A 24,518-nucleotide genomic window follows, 5' to 3' on the forward strand; every position below is an offset into this window, starting at 1 on the left:
TAAACCTGTGAAATAGTTTTGGGATTCCTTCTGCCGAGCTTAAGTCAAAGCAGGCACCCCATACCGCCACAGCCCCTCTCAACAGTGACGCAAGCCATCGTGTGTGTGTGAGCGCGAGTCCTTTTCACTAATCATCACAGCCTCTTGAGTAAAAGATCAGTTTCTGTCATTGTAAAGATAAATACCTGATATATGATCATGGTGGAGAAATCGTTTGAATTCACGAGTGTCTGCTGCTGTCACCAGGATCACATGAAGCATTTCCTCACTGTGCAAAGTGTGAGACTGTCTACACAGCGATTATTTCTCTTAGACTTATTGAAGGAATCTTCTCTTCCAAGACCCCTGCACTGTATAACAAGACTCTTTCAGCACTTGAATGCTCCACATTCAAGGTCCTCACCTCAAGTAGTCTTATTAGCCCTTACATAATGTTCCCTGTCAGTTCCACACTCAGCTCTCAGCTGTCCTGTACTTCTGTTTGAAGGGTCAGCTAACATGCTCTGATGTTCTCCTTACATCAGCTACCTTGGCTGTCTGCTTTATGTACAGCAGCTTCAACTTTACCTTGTAATGCACCTGAGTGATGTTATACAGTTGTTTGGAGATAATACGGGATGTCAGAATAGGGACTAGGAGTGAGGGTTGTCAGGTCTCCAGTTTTCCAGTGGAATTTAGCTGCTTTAGGCATATTAAATATTTCCTTTTTGGGATGTATTTAATTTACATATCTACATATCTATTATTTTCTAAAACGCCAATGACATTAGATACTTTATGTAACCTTTTGTTGTCTAAGTCTTCAAGTATGAAAACCCCAACCGGAACCCTAGGTGATCAGAATATGTTATTTTTGTTTATCAATATTCTTACCAAGTCCTAGCAATTAGGGAACTAAGAATACATCAAAAACCAGTTCATGTTTTGAGAGTCCCTATTTTGCCGTTCTCCAGATTATAAGGTTATGATCTACGATGATGCAGGACATTTATACTGGCAACATCTAACTCACAATACCAACTCTGAGTATCCATTCATTTATTTTTCTTAACTGTTATTGATTAAGAACAGCAGGTGCATGAGATCCCAGCTTTACTGGGTGAAAGGCAAACTCTGGATGGATCCCCAGTCCGCCTCAACGCTAACACAATGTAGTGCTGTGCGATACTGCAAGTGGTGTTATCCATCCGATCCCAAGTAAATACAGGGCCAATGATGCCAATAACAATACAGATAGCGTTATTATTAACTACTAAAGGCAGCTTGTGTAGGGGAGAGCCATGTGAATGACTTATGAGAAGAATTATCATCAATTTGTAAATTCTGAAGACATTTTAATGACAGTTAAACCACTGTCATTTTTACTTTCCACAATATTTACCAAATATTCAACAAATAAGCTTTTTCATCTTTTGCAAGATAAAATGTCGGCTATAGTACATCCTACAGAAATGCACTGCAATTGTTTGTCCATTTGGAAGAACTGAGTAGTGAAAAGAAGTGAGCAGTGAGAATGTGCGGCCACTTTATGAGGTGATAATGTGGTCCTGCACATGTGGAGAAAGGATGACAACCCGTGTTCCCCATCTTGCCCTGAGTTCTTCATAAGACAGCGTTAACAGTGTATGTTTAGAGCAGCACTCTAACCTTGAGGGCATTGTTGCACTACAAGGGTGGAACATACCAATCTTTGTTAAGATCCTCAACCTCAGCTGTCAACATAGGCCTCTGGTGCCGGAGCTGTCTGTCTACAGACAGACGGAGCCAGGTGACGTGCTCAGAGACGACTGTCTTTCTGCGGCTGCACTGGGATGCATGTGAACTGAGGTTGGGTACGACAGAGTATTAGGGCCACATTAGTTAGAAAACTATATTGCTGATCATTTCGAGATTAAAGTCGAAAATGTATTTTGAGAAAAAAGTTGAAATGTGGAGATTACCGTTGTTGATTCAAGACAAAATTGCACACTTGTTGTACTACAAAATGCCTTGTTTAGGTGATTTAGTGAAACAAAACAATCCTCTTTATTGGGTGTAACCATCGGTAACCGTTCATCTGCCCATTATAAGCCATTTCCTCTTGTGCAAATCCACTCGTCCAAGTTTGTGTGTTTTTACATCTGACCACCACGCTGTGTTACTAAAACCGATTCTGAATTAAAAAAACAATCTTGAATTGTTCTTACACAGCTAGAACTTGTTGTGCTGATGAACAACTGAGTGTCGAGCCTCAGCCTTTATGGTTTTAAAAGCAGGTTTCTTCACAAACCAGATCTTATTAACAGCTCTGCATCCCATCATATTCACACAGTTTCCAAAGTTGTTTTTTGCCATTTTGATACTATAATGAAACCCATAAAGCCTGATGCTCCAGACATTCAACAAACTACATTTATTGCTTTTTTTTTTCTTTAATTCAGCGTGACAGCTGTTGTAGCTGTGTTGGAAAGATATTTTTCTACTGATCAACTTAGATCAGGCAGCACAGTGTTTCTCTTCTGAGAAATGAAGCCTGTTCCACTCAGCAAGCTGCCCTGCTGCACAGCTCAGCCAGATGACAAATGCATTTAAGACTGCAGTCAAACCCACAAGGGCTGCGGCTCCATCCACTCAGCTAGCCAAAGGCATTGCTTTTTTAATCAGCACAGGAATCAATTAGCGGTGATGAACTTTGAGAGGCAACACAAACACTGTCTCTGTCTCTTTGTTCGATATTCCACCGAAAATAATTCAAGTGTCATTTAAAACATTTATGATCAGTTTCAGAATTAAAATGTGTTTTTCTGTCAGTACACAAGACCATTTCTAATGGATCATAACAAAAATCTTTTGATTTGATTTTCCTGTTACTAACATTAAATACTTCAATGTAAAATGTGTTTGTGCTTTCAGAATAAATTATCATTAAAAAAAATGCTGTAACTAATAAGAGTCACCCGTGCTCTTCTTGGACATCTCCAGCTTGTGGTCACAGATTGCATTTGTGCTGAGGGAGAGCTCTCTGACAGATTTGTTGATGAAATAAGTGGAATATTTGGTCCCATGCACATCATAGGTCAACAATAACAAACAATTAAAATCAAAGCAGCAGTTGTGCAACTTTAAAAATCAGTGTTTTATATTAAAAATGAGATTTTAAAAAGGCTTAAGCTGATCCATCACCCTGACCAAGCCACCTTAAAGGACCCAGAGGATTAACAAGTTGTTGAGTGGCTAGGTGATGATAGCTGCCACTGTCCAAGGAAACAACTTACACTGTGCTAACTGTGAATAATGTAAAGGGATTTCTTAGCAGGATCATGTTGTAGCACTTGAGAAAGTTTTTCAGTGTCACAAATTCACACCTCGGGTTCAGCTTTGACCTGGCCTCCCAGCAATGTCTCAGCTGTCTGCATGCTTCTTTGTAGTCTTATACATGAAAACACTGTATTGTAGTATACTGAAGAGAGGACTGTGTTTGACTTGGGATTTTAACAGATGCTGAGGTTTCTTTGTTTATTTATTTTTTTCAATTTATGTATTTAAATTTTTATCTGGCTTTTTATCAGGCTAAACACACTAGTAGGAAGAATATCATATCACCGGGCAAAATGAAGCCTTGAACCTGCATTCTCGCTTTAAGCCACCAGATGGTGATAGCCGTGGTTGCAAAAAGACTTGGTCCTATAGAAGTCTAAAGGGGAGACTAGCTTTCTCTCTTGACCTCTGTAAACATTTCCCTGCCGAGCTGACCATTCTTCCAGAAGCACATGTGTGAGCTCAGACACTGACACTTGATGAGAAGGCCTGGCTCACAGTCTCCACTCTAATTCATCCTGAAGGTGTTCTGTCAGGTTGAGGTGCAGGCCAGTCAAGTTCTTCCACATCAAACTTGCTCATCGATGCCTTGCTTTGTGCACTGGTGTGCAGTCGTGTTGGAACAGGAAGGGGCCATCCTCAAACTGTTCCCACGAAGTTGGGAGTATAAATTGTCTCAAATGTCTTGGTATGCTGAAGCATTTCACTGGAGCTAAAGGACGAGTTGTTTATGCAGGAATAAATAACAAGTTAATGTTTCTGTTAATTGTAGGACGTCTTCCTCTCTCTTGCACTCACGTTTATTAAAATTATTACCAACATTGGACAGTCAAGGAGGGCCACCGAGGAGACCAGCAAATGTTTAACGGTGGCCATATTTAGTAGTGAGGAAGTTCCACGCCTGGACAGGTAGCATCCTATCACTGTGCTTCTGAGAGCGACCCATTCATTCACAAATGTTTGCAGAAGCAGTCTGCATGCCTGTATGCTAGATTTATATACCTATTGCCATGAAAGTTATCAGGACACCTGAACATGGGTGAGTGAGTAGTGCTGCTAACAGACATGTCTTTAGGCTGCAGGATCAAAAGCTGTTATTCATTCTTTTGCACCTTCACACGTAAAATAATAAGAATAAACCTAAGAATATTTTATTATCAGCTTAAAATGTTAGTTGTGTCTGATGTTTTTTAGCTTTTAGACCGTAGTTCTGACACTATACATCTGACTTTCAGCAGCTCTTATTCACTGAATGAGCTGTTGCCATTCTTCCTTTCACCGAAGCGTAACTTGAGCTGGCTTTTTGTCGATCTCCTTGCTATTGTCCTCGATGACAGATAACTCACAGACAGTCTCAGTGAGTGCCTGTCAGAGATGCCCTTCTTTTTTTCCTGCTCTACTTTTTATAGGACTCACAGTTATGAATAAAACTTAAAGTCTATTCACAGCTTTTATCTGAAAATTGTACAATGTATACCAGTGCGTACATTTTAAAGCTTTTTTCATAGAAGTGAATGAATAAATACAGTCAACAGAAAATGTAGATGATAAAAACGACATTGAATAGCTTGTAATTCCATTTTATTTGCTCTCCTTTTCAGATTTTTGTAGGAATTTGACTTCTTCTAATAAGCTGTTATCATTTTTAGTTTGCATGTCCTGCCTCTAACAAAAGACCAACTATATACTGCATAGAATCAGGGACCGAACCCTTACACTATAAAGTATATTGTGTCTTATGCTATCATCTTGTGTGCCCTTGCTACTCATTCTTTCTTATCATAGATGGGTGGTCAGCCTCTTGGAGAGCGTCGCTTCTAAGCCAGCTGGCAGATCAGATTTTCAGAGACAGCGAGAGGGCTTTCCAGAACAGATCAGAGAGATTAAACAGCAATTCACACTGAGATATGATCAGACCACAGCTTTATGTGCTATCACCGTTCGCAAAATATAGACCCAGCAGAAATAGTCATGTAGACTGATGAGCTTACATTAATGGAAAAATGTTTTATAGCTAAAATCACATCATTCAATTAAACATCAAATTTAAGATTGTGCGTGTATTTCATTGTTTTTCTATGTACCGAGAATGAAAATTGCACCAAATGTCAGAGCAGTGAGGCTGAATTAATCACTCAGTTTTCACTAAAGCCTATAGCTTTATTTTTACGACTTGATTACTCAGCCGCTTATTTAAATTGCTTAGTCAAGCAGCACAAAGAGACAACATCTGTTATACAACCCTGCGCATAATGGGGATTACAACCATTCATTAATATTTTAATCAAACTTGTGTAAAAGTTCAATTAGGTTCGCTGAAAATTTTTTCTAACTGCATTTCAAGAAAATCGGTTTTCAATACCTGTTTTACAAACATGCCTCCAAAATGTGTACGGAATAGGAAACGTGGATCATTAGGGTATTGATTTGGATATAGATAAACCCAAAAAGCCTTGTTAGCAACTGTGAGAAAGAATATGTGAATAATATGACTTTAAAATCCACAAGAAACTTCTAGGCCAACTAAACCCAGAGTTATATGACCTCTAAAACATCATGGAGAACAGGACAACGAAGACAACATGCATGAAAAAGGAGATGCTAAAATTCCTGCAGAACAAACAAAGAAGAACAGACAGGAAGAAACTTCCAAAGTGATTCTCCAAATGAAGTGTATAAATCAAGGTTGTCCGAATCTTACTTTTTGTGATCAGTTTTATTTAACATGAAATCAGGCTATAGTTAACTGCATCACACTCATCATTGAACACATCATCAATGTTGTCAGACATAACATTATTCGAGCCAAGTTAATCATAGTGATAATAATTATCAGTGTATAAGTGTTAGGATTTGAGTGCAACGTACACAGGAAAAGAAAAAAGATGTACCAAAGGCTGACGGGGAAAGAGACCGTCAGCTAAGGTGTGCGTCCTTCATAATTAGTGCTCAGTGTCAGAGTTCAAATTAACCAAACCCCCCGTCCTGTTTAAAATCACACACACACACACACACACACACACAGATACACACAGATACACACAGGTGTAAACTTGAGGGGGGAAAATACACTCATACACACACAGTTTGAATTTGTGCCATACGTGATACGGCTTCAGCCAGCATACTAGAGACTGAAAACCTCCCAGGAGCGTGCTTGAGGAGGAGGAGTCAGGGGTTAATTTGGAGCTCTGAGGCCCTCTGCAACTCCCATTCAAATCCAGTGGAGTGTAATCATCGGGCCCTTTCTCCAGCATGAATAAACATTCATTTAAAAATAACAGACGACCTCCATAACTCCACGTTCAGCTTCAGAAAAAATAAGTGTGCCCGTTTAAAGCACGTCACCGTTTAAAAAGTTCTACTAGAGTTTGTGGTACCCGTCTGTTCTCTTACAGCTGAGGCTGGTCATCTAGAGAGGTATTGACTAACTATTAGCTTCTGAGGACATACAAAAAAAAAGCCCTTCAGTGATTTCAGACATGCAGATAGGAATGTTGTGACGGTCAACAGCTTCACTGTTATTGAATAATGACGCCAGAGAATGGAAAGTTCATTCCATGTCAACCCAATTTAGCTTAGTGCTTCTGGATAATTTACTAATTAAGCTTAAGAACAACATAAATATAAACAGACATATAAATACCGCTGGCTCCAGGCCAGAGTCAGTGAGTGGATTTCCACCATTTGTTCTCTGCTCAGAGAAGTTTTAGCCTTTGTTCCAAATACTTATAATAGATGACTTGTTCTTCCCTTGATTTTTGAAGACTTCAATCAAATGATTCAACATTATTTAAAAAAAAAAAAGAAAGAAAGAAATTAAAAAGATTCAAAGTGCTTTTCCCCACTGCATAGCATACTGTACTGTAAGGATCCAGCCACAGGGTCTGCTTTAACAAAACTCAGATGCCCCAGGAAGTTAAAGAAACTAACTCTAGAGTATTTACAAGGCGTTTAACCCCGACAATCCTGTCAAGTGTTACATCACATGTCTGAGAACTGTGGTTCCTCCTCCGCTCGCAGAGCTAGACGGTTTAGAGTTTTATGACAAAGGTCACAGAAAATGGTACAAAACTGACTTTTGTACAGCTCTGAGCACTTGTGTCGTCATACGCAGCAAACACACGCAAAAAAAAGAAAACAAACACATGATTCCAGGTCAAAACTAATGCTAGCAATAACCAGCGACTACTCTTAAAGTCACATATGCTAAGCAGCTAGCATCTCTGTGATGGACACACTCAGGATGGAGGATGGCGTGCAGCAGTGGGTGCTGGTGTGTCTCACGCGGCGGGGGCGAGAGCCGCCGTCTGGCCAGGAAGAGATGGAGATGCGTGTGAAGATTGTGTGTCTTCACAAGGACATTAACGCACATCTGAACGGCAGGAACAAGAGAAACACAAAGATGACGGCAACTCCACCCAATCGCTAACGTCTGTAGCGATGATATGTTAAAAAGCTGAAAGTCTGATCGCTGTCATCAGTGTCGTGGATGCTGATCGGTGATGATCTGTTGCAGCCCTTTTCTCTCCGTCGCTCTGGGTTACCTATTAGGTCTTTATATTGCTTTGTCTGTCCTCTACATGAACATGAAGGATGATGGATGAAAAATGTCCTGGCTGTAAAAGTGAGTGGTGTTAACGGAGTCCGTCGCTCTGTGTATTTTAGGTCTCTGGGTTGGGGGTCGCCAGCAGTGGCACATTGTCCCGTCTCCTCCTGCCCAGCGGGGGGCGTCTGTACTGCTCACCGTCGGCCAGCGTCTGGGGCAGCGGCTTCCTCTTGCTCTCGGGCAGCAGCAGGATGGACAGCACGGCCAGCAGAGCCAGAGAGGAGTAGACGACGTGGTGCAGGAAGTAGCCGTAGTGGTTTCGCAGGTCCATGAGAGGGGAGCTGAGACGGCCCACGCAGCCCAGAGCGAGCACAGCTCCTACACCGCTCCCTCTGCACACACACACACACACAGTTAACTGAAAAGATTTACTCACACTTACTACAATTTCTGTTTATCTTTTATTTAAACATGCTGACTCAGCTTAGCCGTTTGTTGATGAACCTCAGCTAACACAGCTGTTGTGTTAGCCAAGCTTATTGTAGTTCACTACAATAAAACTGTGAAAAAACATTTTAAGTCAAATTCACATAAAAACTAAAGTTTTGAAAAAGAATCTAAAATTAACATTTTGTGAACTTAGAAACTTCTTAGTTTTAGTATCTGTTAGTTTGGCCAAATGTATTATCCCACCTTGCCTCACGAGGCTGTCACGCTCACGATTATTGAGACTTTGGACGCGAGCTTTCAAAGAGGGTGTTTCTTGTAATGCCTGTACTGATGTTCCTAAATCTTGCCTCTGGTATGAACCCTGAACACATTAATACTTGATAAATAAATAAACAAATAAATAAGTAAAAAATAAATAAAACTAAAGGCTAAACTGAAATGACTAAAGCTGCTCTGGAAACTAAATGAATCAAATTTAAGTGAATTAAAACAAAAAGTCAAAAACGAAAGAAAAAATACTTACAAAATGCAAAACGCACAGCTATAATAACTTTAAAGATTTGATGAACCCAAACTCATTAAAAGTCTCAGGTTATTACATCTGTTACAAATAATGATTTTTTTTTTCAGGCCTCGGGGAGGTTTTTCAGAGCAGGTCGTCCTTCCCGTCGTCTGTTAGGCGCTGATTGTTTTGCCCTCACATAGAGTTAGAGACGATGCTTGTTTGATCTCACTGTATTTCAAAGCATGCTCATCTCTCTCCTCCACAAAGTCAATCATTTTCTTAGATAACAGATCATTTTTTTATACTAAATCTGGAAAAATACTTCCATTGTTTTTGAAACTCCTCCTACTTAGAAAGACAGCTGTTGTTGTCTTTCTAAGAGAGGAAATTAAAAATTGTTTAATTTCCTCTCTTTAACATTTGCTGCATTTCACATGTTGTGATTCATTCTGGCAGCCCGCGCACGCTCTTACTGACAGAAAAACATCAACACCTTCCACGCTGGCACTTCTTTTTCACCTAAACTACAAGAAGGACAACATCGTAGTAAAAGAGCTGCAGAGTGACTGTAGAGTGCTGCTGTGTTACCTGATGATGGTAGGCATGACCTCTGCAGTGAAGAGGATGCAGAGGGAGGCGGTGGCTTGGGAAGAGAAGAGACCCAGCACTGAGAAAATCGTGATGGCTGTCTCACTGAGATCTAACAGGGAGGAGGAGAGCAGAGATAACCTTTGTGAGGTGTAGCATTTCTACTATGCAGATAATCTATCATGACTTACAGTTTTTCTAATTTATGAAACTGAATCCATCTCAACATCTTGCTTCCATAACCCTTTGCAGACTCATAGGGACCAATAAACATCCAGTGAGAGGAAGCCACTGGAACACTCACCACTGTCCTCTCAGGCTTTGATGCATGATTAAAGCTCAAGGCCGGACACAGCTTTGACTTTGCTGTCACTGCAGTGTCCTACATAAACTGAAAGCCATACTCTTTTTCAGCCACAAGGGGGAGACCATGATTTGGGCAACAGCAGATGTAAGTTTCCACACACAATGCTGTGGGAGGGGGAGCAAAGATTAAAAAACACAGGTCGGGTTTTTCCATTAACAGGGCTGAGTGGTTTGCTCCTAATACACTTCATAATGCCTGAAGTTAGAGTTCAGCAGGATGTATGAGAGGGATGGATCCAACATGGCCCCAGAATCAGCATCAAATTAAATTCCAGTCAAGATTTAAACAAGCAAAGATTTTAATCCGAACAAAGCCTCACATAATGGCTCTCTAACAACAGGGGGGGTCCTGAGGTAATGAAGTGAAACTGTGCCCACCTTGACTTTTATTAATAGCCTTCCTTACTTGACTCTAGATTTACTTGGAGAAAACTATTCTGCTACCAACTAAAGCCGGCTTACACTCCATGAGTCCCAGGAGGATCAAAGAGGCCAGCCCCGTCATCGTCATGGAGAGAAGGAGGATGCCGCGGCGACCGCACCTGTCTACAATCGTCCAAAGCAACAGCCAGGCCCCACCGCCTGCACACACAGAGAGCAGGTACGTCCAATAGAAGCTGGGGGCGGTGCCCCTGACGTCACCTCGGAAAGAGCTGTAACAGTGACTAATGCCGTGAGAGATGAATCTGAGGGAGGAAGGGCAGAGAAACAAAAGAGTAAGCACTCATGTTTCCAAACAGGTTTTAAATAGAAAAGATAAGCGAGCAAAGGTGAGTGTCGCAGCACTTTAAGCATGAAATATGAGGCAGCGGCAGCCGGGGCTGTAAATGAGACACTGCGCAAACACAAAGGAGTGACACCAAACTGCTGCGTTGCTGAAATAATGTCAAGAGTGTGAGATGACTTACGAGGTGAAGCCGAGCACGCACATGTTCTTCCAGATGTTCCTGCTGTGGAAGAGCTCAGGGAAGGACAGGTGGGGCTTTGAGGAGGGGGCTGGCTCTGAATCCAGCTCTGCAGAGGAGAAAAGAAAAATGACAGTTCGGTAACACAGACGAGGACGGCCTGACCTGGTTCCTCGCTGATCGATCGCTCGCTGTCAGCTTATTACTAGAGGGAAAAGAGACGTGCAGGAGGACACGTGTAGAGTCTCAATCTGGCCATAAGGAGGCCATTTAATAAACTGTACAATTACAGTAGACACCACTGTGATGTGTTCATTAAATTAGCATTTGTTACCTGTGCAGAAATGTTTAATAAAGAATCCAGAACATGAGACGATTTAACTGTAAGTGGGATTTTCCTGCACAGCCAGCTGTGAGGTTTACAGAGAAAAGTCTGAGGAAGAGAAAACGTCTCGTTGATGTCAGGGGTCAGAGGAGCTCGGCCAGACTGCTTTGAGTTGATATGAAGGAAACTGAAGCTCAAATAAGCGCTCATTACAACCAAGGTATGCAGGAGAGCATCTGAATGACCACACCGGGTCAGCTAAGAGCAGCAAACTGAGATTACAATTGACAAAGCTCAGCAAAACTACCTGCTCTCATGAGACGGGATTTCTGCCGTCACATTCAGATGGACGCGTCGGGATTTGATGTAAACATATACACATCGATCTGTCCTGCCTTGTGGTGATGATGTAATGGTGTAAAGGATATTTTCTTGGCACACTTTGGACCCCCTAGTAGTAAGTGAGCTTGATTTAAACACTACAGCCTGCCTGAGTATTGCTGCTGACCCCGTCTATTCCAGAGTGTCTGACGGCTACTGATGGCTGCTTATCGCAGGACCACGTCACAAAGCTGAGAACATCTGAGAACGTCTCAGACTGGCTTCCTGAACATGAAACATGAGTTCACTGTCCTTAAATGGCCTCCACAGGCTAACAGACAAACATGCACGTTTGGCATGTGGTAGAACTGGAAATTCGCACCAAGGATGTGCAGCTGACAAATCCGCAGTTATCAGCCTATCAGAAACACTGAGTGTGTAAAAGCATAGGACTAAGTGGAGAGAGAAATTCAAGGCCTTTAATGGATCATATGAAACAAATGAAACATGACGTTCTTCATCAGCTCGATACTGCTACACTCTTCCTGACTGCAGCGAGACCTCACTACAGAACTGTGTCCTTCATCTGTGTCTGCCGCTCACAGACGTCAGCTATAAAAACATAGTTCAGTCTTATTGTTAACTTTGATATGGCAATTATGTGTAGGTGGTGCCGTGAAGGATTATTTTATAGCACATCTTTATCATCTTGTTGTGATAAATATAGGTCAGAGTTATGTAAGCCTCATCTAGCCTCAGGTGCTGAGATACTTCTCCAGGAGATAACTCTCAGAGGAGAGAAACACGGCCAGCAAATGCATTTACACCGTTTCTTTTTAAGACTTGTTGCTACATGAAACATTTCTGCACGTCATCAGTATTCCTGAGTCCTTCCTGCTAGCGTGAGAGCATTACAGTAACCACCCAAATAAATCCCCATTTTAATTTGATCTGAAGCGTAATCACAACAAAAGGGGATGTGCTCTGATCACTTTATCTGTGAATGAGAGCTCGACATAAAAGAATATGAACAAATTTAGGTTAAAAGCTTTGTGGGGGGTTTTAATACACTCAGAAAGGAAATATTAAATGTAGATTTTGCTACTATTAACAACTATTAACCTCAGAGTACAGCTAATGCTAGCAGAACACAGAGGTTACTGAACAGTGTAAAGTGGACACTACATAGCTGGAAACATATTTGACACGTAAACAGTGGCAGAGCTCAGTGATCGCCCGGCCTTAGGCCATCTTTTAACAGCGAGTCATTATGTCCCATTATGTTTCCATTTTAATGCAGGAACCATCCGCTTTTAATAAATTATGAATTGTAATTGAGCATCATTACCGCTCTTGGAAGTGGTGCGTGAGAGGGTCATATACATTGAAACACACGGCCACAGGTATTCCATAAATAATGCAGGCTTCGTAAGCCGAGCGCCTGACGCTGAACCCTGCAGTGAGGAAAAGTGGGAACTAACGTCAGTGCTGCAAACACACCTGTGAAGCTTTCGTCGTCCCTCACGTCTCTGTTGGAGTTCCTTCTCTCGCTGAACGCGTTCATGTCTGAAGATCGCTCCGACAGAAGGAGCCAGCGAGGAGATTCTGGAAACACCCCAGGAACTCTGCAGGAGGAGGAGGAATATACTTTAACTCCAGCCCACTCTTTAATCTCAGGTGACCTTTACTCAGCACTAAAACTAATTAGAAGCTTTAAGGTTTTGTTGCTTTCACCTGAATTTGCTGCTTCAGTATGAAAACTAACCAGCGCGGGTCACAAAGAAGCAAAGTTCTATAATCCTCTCTTATTAAAACCTCCAATTCGCTGCCAGTAATCTTTCTATAATCTCTGATAATGCGGTATGTTACCCAGATCTGAGAGGGACTGCGGACCTTAAACAAAGGAGCTCTAATATGTTCTGACACCAGCTCAGTGTGACAAGGGGATTGGAATCAATACCATCTAACAAAGCTTTCAGCAAGTCAGCTGGCATCAAGGCACTAGGCGAAACCACTCCCAGCTTCCTTCATGATTCAGAAAGTAAAAGCCTGAGTAAAAATAAAAAGAGACACATTCCTACCCGTAGCTGAGAAAGAGTGTTAGTGGGGCGGACCCAGCTCCCAGCAGGCCCCTCCAGGACTGGCACCCGAGGGCCACGGCCAGCAGCAGCAGCTCCCCGGCTACAGTCGTCAGGCCAGCCAGCGTGGTGGCCATCAGCCTGAGAGACGGCTCACACAGCTCCAGACCTGACCAAACCAACACAATGTCAAAGCTAACTAATCTAATATTTACACTTCTCAGACTCTGAGAGGTTAAACATAAAAAAAACAAGAGAATATAAATATCATGTGTCGCCAAAACTTGGTTCCATCGAAATATAATGCAAGCTATGAAGAAGTAGATTTGATCACTAGGCCTCATTAGCGGCACAAGGAAAAGGAGAGAGGAATTACTGAGTTGAGACTCTCTGAGATTTCAGGTGAAGTTCAGGTTAGTGACTGTACTGTGGAGGAAACCATGGCTGCATGACTGTTTGCATATTACAGTGTTTGTTCCTGTGTGATGATCTGTGGGTTGTAATGAAACAAATGACGCCCCTCCTTCAAGGCTGCAACACTCACGGGTGATATACAGAGTAAGATAGACTCCCGCACTGGCCGCCGCCAGACAGAAACGCATGACGATGAAGACAGAAGGGTACGGGGAGACGCACACGAGCACCCCGAACACCACCGAGAGGGTCAGAGAGGTCAGGAGGGTCTTGGACCTGCCCAGCCTGCAGGGAAGCACAGAGATGCAGACACGATTAAAACTCAGCAAAGTAAGCAAAGCCAGATTCAAATGAACAGGGATAAATTAAAAACACATGTACAGGAGCAGATATACAACAGCAACATAAATCACACTGTACGTGCTGATAATGCAGCAGCTACTCGCGTGCTTAAATATTAACACGGAGAGGGAATAGAACAGAAAATAGGACAGGAGTCTACTGACAGAGTTTAGACACAACAGGGAGCCACCCTTTGAAGTCTACACTTTTACAGCATCATTAACCATTAATGCTGCCATTATACTTCCAGTTTCATGTAGTTTACCAGACAAACAAATTAATCTGAACAATTTAGACCCCATGAAAAGAGTTTAGAATAAAAAATAAATAAAAGAAAGAGCCTAAGAAATGCTGCAATCACAGAGGCTGAGGGAACCTGCGTTTCCAAAAACAGCTCAAGTGGAAAGCACGACTGTTCACTAATGAACGATTAGCCAGTTTTTGTCTGCTTGTGTAGTTTCTAACATGGGGCTTAGCAATGCTCCCATTTCTTCTCCATGTGCCCCCGGGAGGCACCATTAATTCACTGGTCTAAACAAACAAATGCATGCTCAATTGGTCAGCAAATTAATGAGAGCTGTTAGCTGATTAAAGTGGCATCATCTCCCTCGCAGTTCCCCCCAAAAACTAGAGCTTCCCCTTCAAACGACACACACTGGTTCACTTGTGTGACTCATCCGAGGCCACTGAGCAAAATAAAGCATGCAAATTTAGCATAAATGTATTTGCCATTAATTGCTTGTGGGAGGTAAATTGTTTGTAACACAGCCATGAGATTTTCTTGAGTAAACAGCAGTATTTTTCCTCCATCACAAATTATATCTTACTGTGATAAATAAAAAGAGTTTATGAAATGGCATTTGGGCTGTTTGATAATAAATTTCTCTTTTGGCCTGAGGCCACAACTTGCTGTTGGATAGAGGAAGCACTGGCAGGCCACAGTAAATCTATAGCCCATTTCATTCTGCAAGCCGTGCTACTTGTTCTGAGTGTGTCTCTGTGTGCTGCATGACGACTGTGAGGTAATGAAACTGCAAAGTAAGAAGAGGACAGAGAATAATGAGGAACAAAATGATCTGACAGCACAGATGTCTGCACACAGACAGGCTGGCTTTTATTGGAACATGTTCCCAGGAAGCATGCCCATGTGGGCCCACGGAGGGTAACTGTGGGTGAACTGTGGGGCTGTGTGCACAGGGCACGCTCACATTTATTGTGCACAGGTGCCACAGCAGTCTTGCCCTTTTGGGGCTCAAATATAGTTCATGGAGGTTCCAGTTCAGATTTGTCCTTATGGACACCCCCACAGAAAACCCATATGGGCCCCTTGTAGGTTAGCCCATAGCAGTTTTGGGTCCCTGTAAAGGGTTTTCTGTGGGAAACCCATAGTGGGCCTACAATGGGCCCCAGTGGATGCTCCTCTCTGCTAAATGTGGGCAGCCCACAGTCAGCCCGCACTATTGGCTGCACCACAGTGCCCAGATGTGCCCTACTAATCACCCCAGTACTCAGCCCACAATGGGCTGCCATTGTGTGCCGTGTGGGTCTGTCCACAGTGACCAAACAAGAAAGGCACAAACAATATCACCAAACCGCTTCAGTAACTCATTAACGCACTTCTTGGCCGTATGTTTTGTCCTTCCTGTTGTTGAGTGTTCATTCCTGATGTTTGCTTGCCATGAAAAACAGACCTGCAGGAAACCCAGATGGGGGCGTGTGTGAGAGCATACATTACCTGTCAGCGGCGTAGCCCAAGCTGAGACAGCCAGTCAGGACACCAAGGATGAAACACACCTCCTCCACTGGGACCAGCCAGTACTGACCACACACCAGATCCCACTGTGGAGGGAGAGAGGTCTGTCAGTTAATATCCAATCAAGTTAGCAGAGCCAGGCTGGTACAGCAGGCAGATAATAGCATCATAGATTATCATCACAGCTGGTCAGACAGAGTTAGGGTGACCAGATCCCAACAACATAATGTGGGACAAACAGTGTTTGTGTGGGGCAAAGTGGGACACGTTAACAATGCAGTCAGGTAGTCAAATATATTATATTTGAGTGCAACTTTTCCAATTCTCTTACTAAGTAAATACATCAAAACTAAAGGAAGATGAAGTTTCTTCTCATGGATTCATGAGCTGGTCTTTATATGCCACCGTAGAACTAACTGTTAACAGTCTTTGGTTGTCAGTGGCAATGCATCTATAGATTGGCCATATCTGACAGTTTTACACATTTGTAGCCATTTATGTCACACAGACACACACAAAGAAGAAAAAAAACGAGCAGTTTCATTTTCTTCGTAGTTGGTTGGTCTTCCATCATTTCTAACAAAATCTGCAAAGCTTGTGACTGTTTAGTAACTTGTAACATTTCCTAATGGGCATGACAGTAGACAGCCTAGCCTTCACTACAATAAGCCTTCTCTGCTTTCTTCACATGCATTGGGTAAAAGGCTGACTTTAGAAAACATCCTGCAGAAATAGTCCAAATGTGGGACAGGGAGACAAGAAATAAAAATGGTGACATCTGGTCGGCCTGGACAGAGGTGCAGAATCGTGCGCGTCTTCATGTAAAATTACTGAAATAAACTGTTAGAAACAGTGATCCCATTATTGTCCATTTTGAACCCAACTCTGAACCAATAGATTTATATACCTCACAGGTTCAGGGGACAGCTGTCAAAGCTCCCTGATCATTTAACAGCTTCACTGCTTTGAGATTTTAAGGGCAATTAGTAACAAGACACCTTGTTAATTATACTTTGCCCACTTAGTGCTTTGTCGCTTTTACAGTTTCACTTGGTAAATAATTGGCTTATTCAGCAAAACTGCTGAATAGCAGCACAAGATGGTGCCTCCTTTTTCCCTCCTGTCCAGTTGAGCTAAAGAGGAATTAGGTTTGATTAATGGTTAGTACTGTAGAACATGGCACCAGTGTGAAAGTCTCTATTCCTGTGTCAGACAAATTTATAAGCTTAAAAGCAAAAAAGATTTTTGCTTGTATAAAAGTCTCTTTCAGTGTAGTTCAGAGAAATCAGCCCTTGGCTCCTTCAACTCTAACATCACTAAACACTTTTGTAATTATTTTATGGGCTCACTCACTAGTTTCAGGTCATTAGAGGGAAAAATGCTCAGCTCAGGGATTAATAATTGACCTCACTAACCAATGGATGACATCAAGGTGGCTGCCTCTATCTTGTTTATCATCTGTTTTTCTTTAACTCCCTGATCATTTAACAGCATGTTATCCCCACGTTTGTTCATTTAGAGGTTGCATAGTGTCCGTCATCTACTGCAGTGTAAGTATAAAAATAAAGAACATCAGCCAAAGTAATTAAATCTAAATTGTTCACATCCCTCGGTAATAACCACCACACAGCAGTGGAGTTAAAAATGGATACACCACCCTCAAAAGACAACTCAGTAGCACAGTCCAATAAATGTATAAAGGGAGTCAGTAAGCTTGACTTACTAATTAATAAATGTGTTATTTGACAAATTAAATTAACAAAGTCAGAGATTTTAGTTTACAAAAAAAACAACGTTTTTCTCTGACATTAGTTCTGGTCCATTTATGCATTTATGCAAAAATGACATATACACTCCCTGGTGTAAACACAGCTGTCTTACAAGAGGGAAGAAGAGCCCATTAGACAAATACTAGAAACACAGGAAGACGTAACGACATTACACACATGCATGTGTGTGGTCACAATACATAAAGCATAGTGGGTGTATCGCTATAATCACTGGTTAGCACTGCAACAATAAAACGGTACGAGGTTCACTGAGTGGATTAGAAAACAAATGCCCGTGTGACTGCATGAAGCAGTTCAGCCACACGGAAAGTCAGCACATCTGTTAAAAAGGAAATAAAAAAATAAAGATCTCTGCTCTCAGATCCGAGTTTAATCACATTAAGCCGACCCGCTGATTTGCATTTACAGCTGAGTCCTGCTAACGTCGCTTCCTGTTGGCTGCTGAAAGCAAAATGGTTTTAATGATCTAGAGGGAGACTGAGCAGAGGGCCGTGATTTTTTTTTTTTAAAGGCCCTACATAATTGGAACTCGTGCACAGAAGCATTAAAGCCCGTCACATAACATCAGCTGTCCCATTGCTGAGACACGCAGTCACAACAGTGAACACCATGCCACCCGGAGCGCTCGTACGCGTGGAATGCTGTGGAAGATGAGGATGAGGAGAAAATGTGCACAAACAAGTCCTGAAAGCTACCAGGCTGGTTTAGAGAGAGAGGGGACCAGAAAGCAGCAGGTTTGTGCCTCCAGCAATGAATAAAACCTGCAAGTATGTCCTCATAGCCATCAACATGAACAACTGCTCTAACAAACCCGCAGCTCACATGTCACAAATTCATATTTTTGCATCAAACCAAAGACAAAGCATGTGTATGACAAAAGAATTTCCCTCGGGATAAATAAAGTTCTTCTTATCTTAAATATCACTTTTATATTTCAACAGACATGGAAGTTTGTGTGCATTAGTTTATAGATCCAGAGCACAGAGGTGGTAAGTAAAGTTTGCCAGTATTAAAGTGATGGTCTTTATTGACCGGTGGCAGCGATGAGGCTGATCAGAGGTGGTCCCGCTTCCTGCTTGCCAGACTGCCAGCAAAGCAAAGCAGCTCTGGAGGAACGCTCAATCACCCTGCCAGCTAACCTGATGAAATATGTTAGCCTGACTCTAAAAGCTCAGGGACAGAGAAGACTACAAGTCAAACACTTCTGCTAAGTTCTTCCAGTGTCTTCAGCTTGCTGCAGTGGTATTGGGTGGGTTACCAGCAAGCTGCCCTAACACCATAAATTAGAGCTGGGTGTGGTTCCCCACATGTGGGCACAAAATAAGAAACAGGCCAAATAGTGATCAGCCTGGTGAGAAAGGTTAGCTGCCATCAAGGCTCTGCTAAAGACATTAAAAAAACTGGGCTGACAGTCTTTGAAACCGAGGTCTGGGTGAAAACGCACATCAGCGTATGTCAGAACATCACACACAAACACAGCACATCTCACACAGAGTGCCTGATATCATCAAAAACAACCGAGACAGGTAGATAACAGTAGTGGTGCTGATGACTGGCTTCATTGTTGTGAACAAAACGAGCGACATCAGTGAGAAACAAACCTCCACTAGCATAATGAGCCACAGTTCTTTTTAAAGGACAAATATTATCATATTCCACTGAAGATAATCTTTCAGCCTGCCTGCTGGCTGTGTACACACAGATTACATGAGACGCAAACTGCAGTGTAAAGACTGGAAGTTGTTCTCACAGCAGTGAAACAAATGATCAAAGCTACTCAGTTTTAACATCATAAACACTTTAAAAAATGCACTCCTGTGCTTGTGCATGGCTTATTCCATCAACTTAACACTGGATTATAATATTACAGCATACAATATGCTGTAATAGCCTTAGTTTCCAATCATTTTCTTCTCCTTCTGTGGCAGAGTTAATCTGATTGTAAGCAGGGTCTGTTCTCCTTTAGCGACGTGTTGATCTCTGACATTCTAGGCATGTTTCTCTGAAGAAACATGTCTTACAACATGCCAATATGATGTGGGTTAACACACATTTCTGAATGAGTCACCGGATTGTTGAAACTCGCTTTGCAACCATCATGTCAAGCAAACTATAAAAAACAAAAACATCAAGGTGCTCTTCTCCTCATGGCTAAATGGGTCTAATGAAAGAGGAATAAGCACTGGGTGCTTAAAGAGCCACAAAATACTCTTTGATGTGTGAAATTAGCACCTTTGAGGTCTGACAATTCAGACAAGACATCCCTGAAAGCTCTCTCTCTCTCTCTCCACCTTGATGGCATCGATTGAACTCACATTTGTCAAAGACTCTGTGTCTGTTACCCATCTTGGCTCAACAATCCTCCACACGGCCAGAGCTGAATGAAAGTCTGATGATGCTGTGACATCATAGCAGTGGCCAAAACTAGTGACCATCCCTAGCAGAGCTGCGAGGGCCTCGAAATGATACCAAACTACAACTACTCAGCTTGACCAGTGATTCAACCAAAGAAGGATAAAGACCCAGAGAGTGAAGTGAAGCTTTACTTATGGTTACAGTTATGACCAAACAACAAGCTCTGATTTCTTCACACACATGCATGAAGAAAACCTGTGGTGGGAATAAAGCAGACCTCGGAAGGGTCAAAGTTTCTGCTCCGGGCTCTACAACCTTCTGTTTGGCATTTTTTCAGAACTAAGCTGGTTCAAAGGGAGGGGTGCTAAAAGTGTTTGTTCTAGATAGAAGATAAACTGCACTGAGGCCAAGTATAAGATACAGAAGGATTCTTTTTTTAACATAAACCATGCAAAACTACTTTAGGAGGCCTGGTAAAAAAATCCTACGAGCATAACCAGTCCATTTAAGTGTGCAATGTTGTCAACATCATGCTTTGAAAAACGGTGAAGGTAAGAGAACAGAGGTGCCATTTAAAGTTAACAAGACGACGCATTAAAAAAAAAATGTGATCCTTCAGAGGAGCTGCACAGCAGCTGTCAGGAGACTTTTTGTCCAAGTCATTAGTACACATATGTGCAGTTGTATCATAGTTTTGCAGGTCATTGCAAAACAGTGAGCGTGCATGATCTGCAAGGCTATGGTGAAAAAATATAGTATAAAAAGTTTTTTTTATGATTTTAAGGCCCTTAAGCTACACCTGAAAAGAAGTTCATCTTCCCTTCACCAAGCTAAAACAATCATCCAGGCCAAGACCATAATTAGAGAGCTTCAAAGGATCCCACAGTAGAGCTTTACCTCAGTGACGATGTTGTTCTTCAGCCCCTCTGTGACGTTGTAGTCCCATCCATTCTCGCAGTCCACCACAGCAGACTGGCTGCTATTGGTATACTGCTTACACTGGGACGGGCCCCCGCTGTCCCCGGGCCGTCGCCCTTCTCCCAAGGTACTGAGGCGTTCAGCACTTCAGGCGATGGCAAGGGGCCCGGCAGGTGGCAGTGGTGGTGAGGGGGGAGGGTGATGAGAGGGTCCGAAGAGAGCAGGAAAGCCAGGAAGAGGTTGGGCAGGATGGAGAGCGCAATCAGCACTCTCTGCTTCTTCCGGCCCAGAGCCAGCACCATCACTTCACCGGTGGGGGCAGCGAGGGTGGCGCGGGGATCGAGGAGGAGGACGGCGCTGGGGAAGAGGGCACGGGGGAGGAGGGGAGGGACGGAGGGGGAGCCGGGCAAGGAGATGGGGAAACCATCGGTGGGGAGTCCGGGGATGTCATTGCCGCTGGAGTACTGAAGGCAGAGGACCAGGAGGGAGGACGGTGAGCAAGCTGGTCCCCGGGCAGAAGAGTAGAGCTGCGGTAAAACTGTGTGAGCAGAAGGTTACATGTCATTATTACAGATCAAGCATCAATATGGGACACAGATATGACACTCTGACATGTCAACAACGACACAGTCCACTTAGCTGCTTCAGTTTCAAAGCTAACCCCATCTTAATAGAACATTCGCATCAACTGTTTATAGATAATAGATAGAGATAAATGTTATCTGCCAGTGCTGCTGTGATATCGGAAGAGACTTCCTTTCCTGTGTTACAGATCCTCTCAGAGCTCTCTGCATCACGCAGCAGAGTAGCCGCCACTTTGATATCATTAATATGTAATATTCACCCAATTTTCCAATATCCTGCCCTAAAAATTAGCATCAGCTCAAGAAATCCAGCACTACTCAGGCTCTAACAGGAATTCTTCATCAATTCCTCTTTCAATTTCCAACAACACAAACGATATCCTACATTTCCCATGATGCAACTCGTAGCTGCTCTCATCGCACCTCCAACTTTCTGTTTGTGTCTTTGAACACAGGCCCAATTCATAACAACCCCTGAAGGTATCACTGCATGCTAGTTTTGAAGTGATCACAATGTATCTGAGTGAAACAGCAGCTCTGTTGGACTGCACGCTGCATGAGCTTTGCAAAGTTTTACATGACAGGTCAGTGAGGCAGTGCATTTATTCCAGCCACTGCATACGTATTTATGTGACGTCGTCAAACACAACCTTAACGCTCCGCTTAACCTGAAACAATCAGAGCTGTGTGTGTGGGTGTGGTTGTGTGTGTGTGCAAACACCTGTACAGATTTTTTCAAAACAAAGCCTGATTATCACGAAGCCAAGTATGCCTCAGTGTGGGATTTTTAGACAAAACCACCAATTTTAATAGCATCACATTGAGCTTTAGGGAACTATAATATATATCTTTACTATTGTAATCCATAGCACAAGAAATGTCAACATGAGCCTCTAATTAGTGTGTAGAAACTGTCAGCTACTGGCTACAACACATTTCACAGGCTTTGTGATGCCAGTCACAGCCTGACATGTTGTTGTTTACCCTGAGCTAAATGGAAAAGCGGTGGGTGTTCTCAGGGACCCCACTAACAGCCCTGAGTGCTCCCCCTCAGCAGCCTCCTCTGCAGGTGCACATGGTGCCCCTCCGTGGGTCAACGTCATCGTGTTTTCCTCGCACAGGGCCAGGAAGTCTTGCTAAGAAAAAAAGGAATCCCACAGGGTTATATAAGAGCTTTCACGCGATGAGGGGAAAGGACACGGGGGGGGGGGGTGTAGCACAAAGAGGGAGGGGGCTGGCTGGGCTGTACGCCGGACAGAAGAGGAGCAACGAGGGGGAGAACAGCAGCGTGATGTAGGGGCGTTAAAGCAGCTGGGCCGGGCGGAGTGAGCAGACACCTGCCCCGGCACACTGGACCAGAACACACAGCCAGTGTTACACACCCCTGCGCGGCCTCAAAACAAAGCGCACACTGTTACTCACCCTTTAAAGCGACGCTAACTGTGAGCCAAAATCCTGCCGCCCGTCGTCTCTCTGAAACATCCCAAACATCGCGGGCTTGAGAGAGGAGGACAGCGGAGGAGTTTCACCGCGTTCACACCGTCTCCTCCGCTCTGTCTGCCACACAAACAGACATGTCTGTCCCGGAGAAGTACCGCAAGGCTCGGATGAACACAATCGTTTGCCTTTGACACAGGCAAGGACACCGGACTCTCCGTTAGTCCCTAAACACAGCCAACGTCCCTCCGCCGTGTGAGCATGTGATGATGCCACCGGAGGAGGGGGTGATGCTCCGCTTGCTCCTTCACTCCCACCGTCGGTTGCTGTGTAACGGTGTTGTTTAGTCCAAGTTTATTCCTCCCGACATGACACAGAATAATTCAACAATAACGCACAACTGTGCCCGGCATCACCTTAAAGGGGCAGGCGTCGGCAGGAAGTGGAGCGAAGGACAAAGACCGGGTGGAAAACTGCGGAGAGCCGTGTCTGTTTAAAGGGCAGTAGCTCCGCCAGCGGCGACTCTCACTTCGGGAAGAATCGGCAAACATCGCCAGAGCGACAGCCCCCCTCCCTCCGCCCGCTCCACTCAACCAAAGATCGTGTATAAGAAATGAGGCGATGACTCAGAAACAGATTTAGCCATATTGGAGACGGATTAGTTTTATTAACAAATGATTATTTTTTATTTTTAAGCAAAAGCGTGAAATAATTAGAATCAGTAGTTGTATTAAACACTTCTGTTAGGAATTCATTTATTATAGGGTTAGCTAATGAATCACTCGGGTAAAAGTCTTACCGGGAGGAAACTTGTTGCTCAGTAAAAGTAGCATACAAAATCAGCAGCGGAGTGAGATATCTGTTTTTGAGTGCTCTCTCTCTCTGTCTCCTGCAGAATGCCTGCATGGAACTGTCTGCCGCATGGTGGAGCCATAAATCATAGAGAAGAGAGAAGAGGCAGGTGTAAGACAGCGGCACCCCCACGGCCCGGCCTGCTACAGAGCTGCTTTCAGGTGAAAAATAAAAACAAGAGAGACAGTCCATCATAACTTATTTATGATGTAATTTAAATGTGCACTCACTCTAATGGTTGATAGTCCAGAAGAAATCAGTGATCCACCATATTATCTTATCCTATTATCTTTTCACAACAGATTTCATTAGTCCATTTCATCATGACTCCTGATAGTTTTAATCTGCAATAGAGGACAAAATATCCACTGGCACACAGAGATAACAGCACTTTGTGCTGTGTCAGCCAGTAATGACTGAAAGGCTACACATGATGGCACCAACACGGCTTGTTCCTCTGGTGATGCAGCAGCAGCAACCCACCATTAGTGCAAGAAGTCTGACTTCAGTAGATGTCACTTGATGCTACTGTAAATGTAAAGAAGTCTGTGGCGGTGCTTTAAACAGCAGGGGTTACGCTTGTTTCCAAGTCACTTATTCATGCCATGCATTTGAACTGCGAGTCCTCATTAGGTCGTGCTTTCCACGTTCTGTTTTGTTTGTTTTAACCAAAGATGGCGACAGCTTCC

At 43.2% G+C, this 24,518-nt stretch overlaps 1 protein-coding gene across 1 annotated transcript; it reads right to left on the reverse strand.

Annotated features, from left to right (window-relative positions):
• Positions 1-5,998: 5,998 nt before the first annotated feature.
• Positions 5,999-23,528, reverse strand: slc22a17 (solute carrier family 22 member 17). The gene is made up of 11 exons (XM_025910215.1): positions 23,507-23,528; positions 21,203-21,494; positions 20,936-21,101; positions 15,876-15,979; positions 13,929-14,083; positions 13,388-13,553; positions 12,807-12,931; positions 10,664-10,769; positions 10,218-10,441; positions 9,390-9,501; positions 5,999-8,238 (listed from the first exon to the last, which is right to left on the reverse strand). The coding sequence occupies exons 1-11, from the start codon at positions 23,526-23,528 to the stop codon at positions 7,962-7,964; spliced, it is 1,749 nt and encodes a 582-aa protein (XP_025766000.1). The 3' UTR covers positions 5,999-7,961.
• Positions 23,529-24,518: the final 990 nt, after the last annotated feature.

The sequence above is a fragment of the Oreochromis niloticus genome, linkage group LG9 (assembly GCF_001858045.2).
Source record: "Oreochromis niloticus isolate F11D_XX linkage group LG9, O_niloticus_UMD_NMBU, whole genome shotgun sequence".
In the NCBI taxonomy this organism is placed as follows: domain Eukaryota; kingdom Metazoa; phylum Chordata; class Actinopteri; order Cichliformes; family Cichlidae; genus Oreochromis; species Oreochromis niloticus.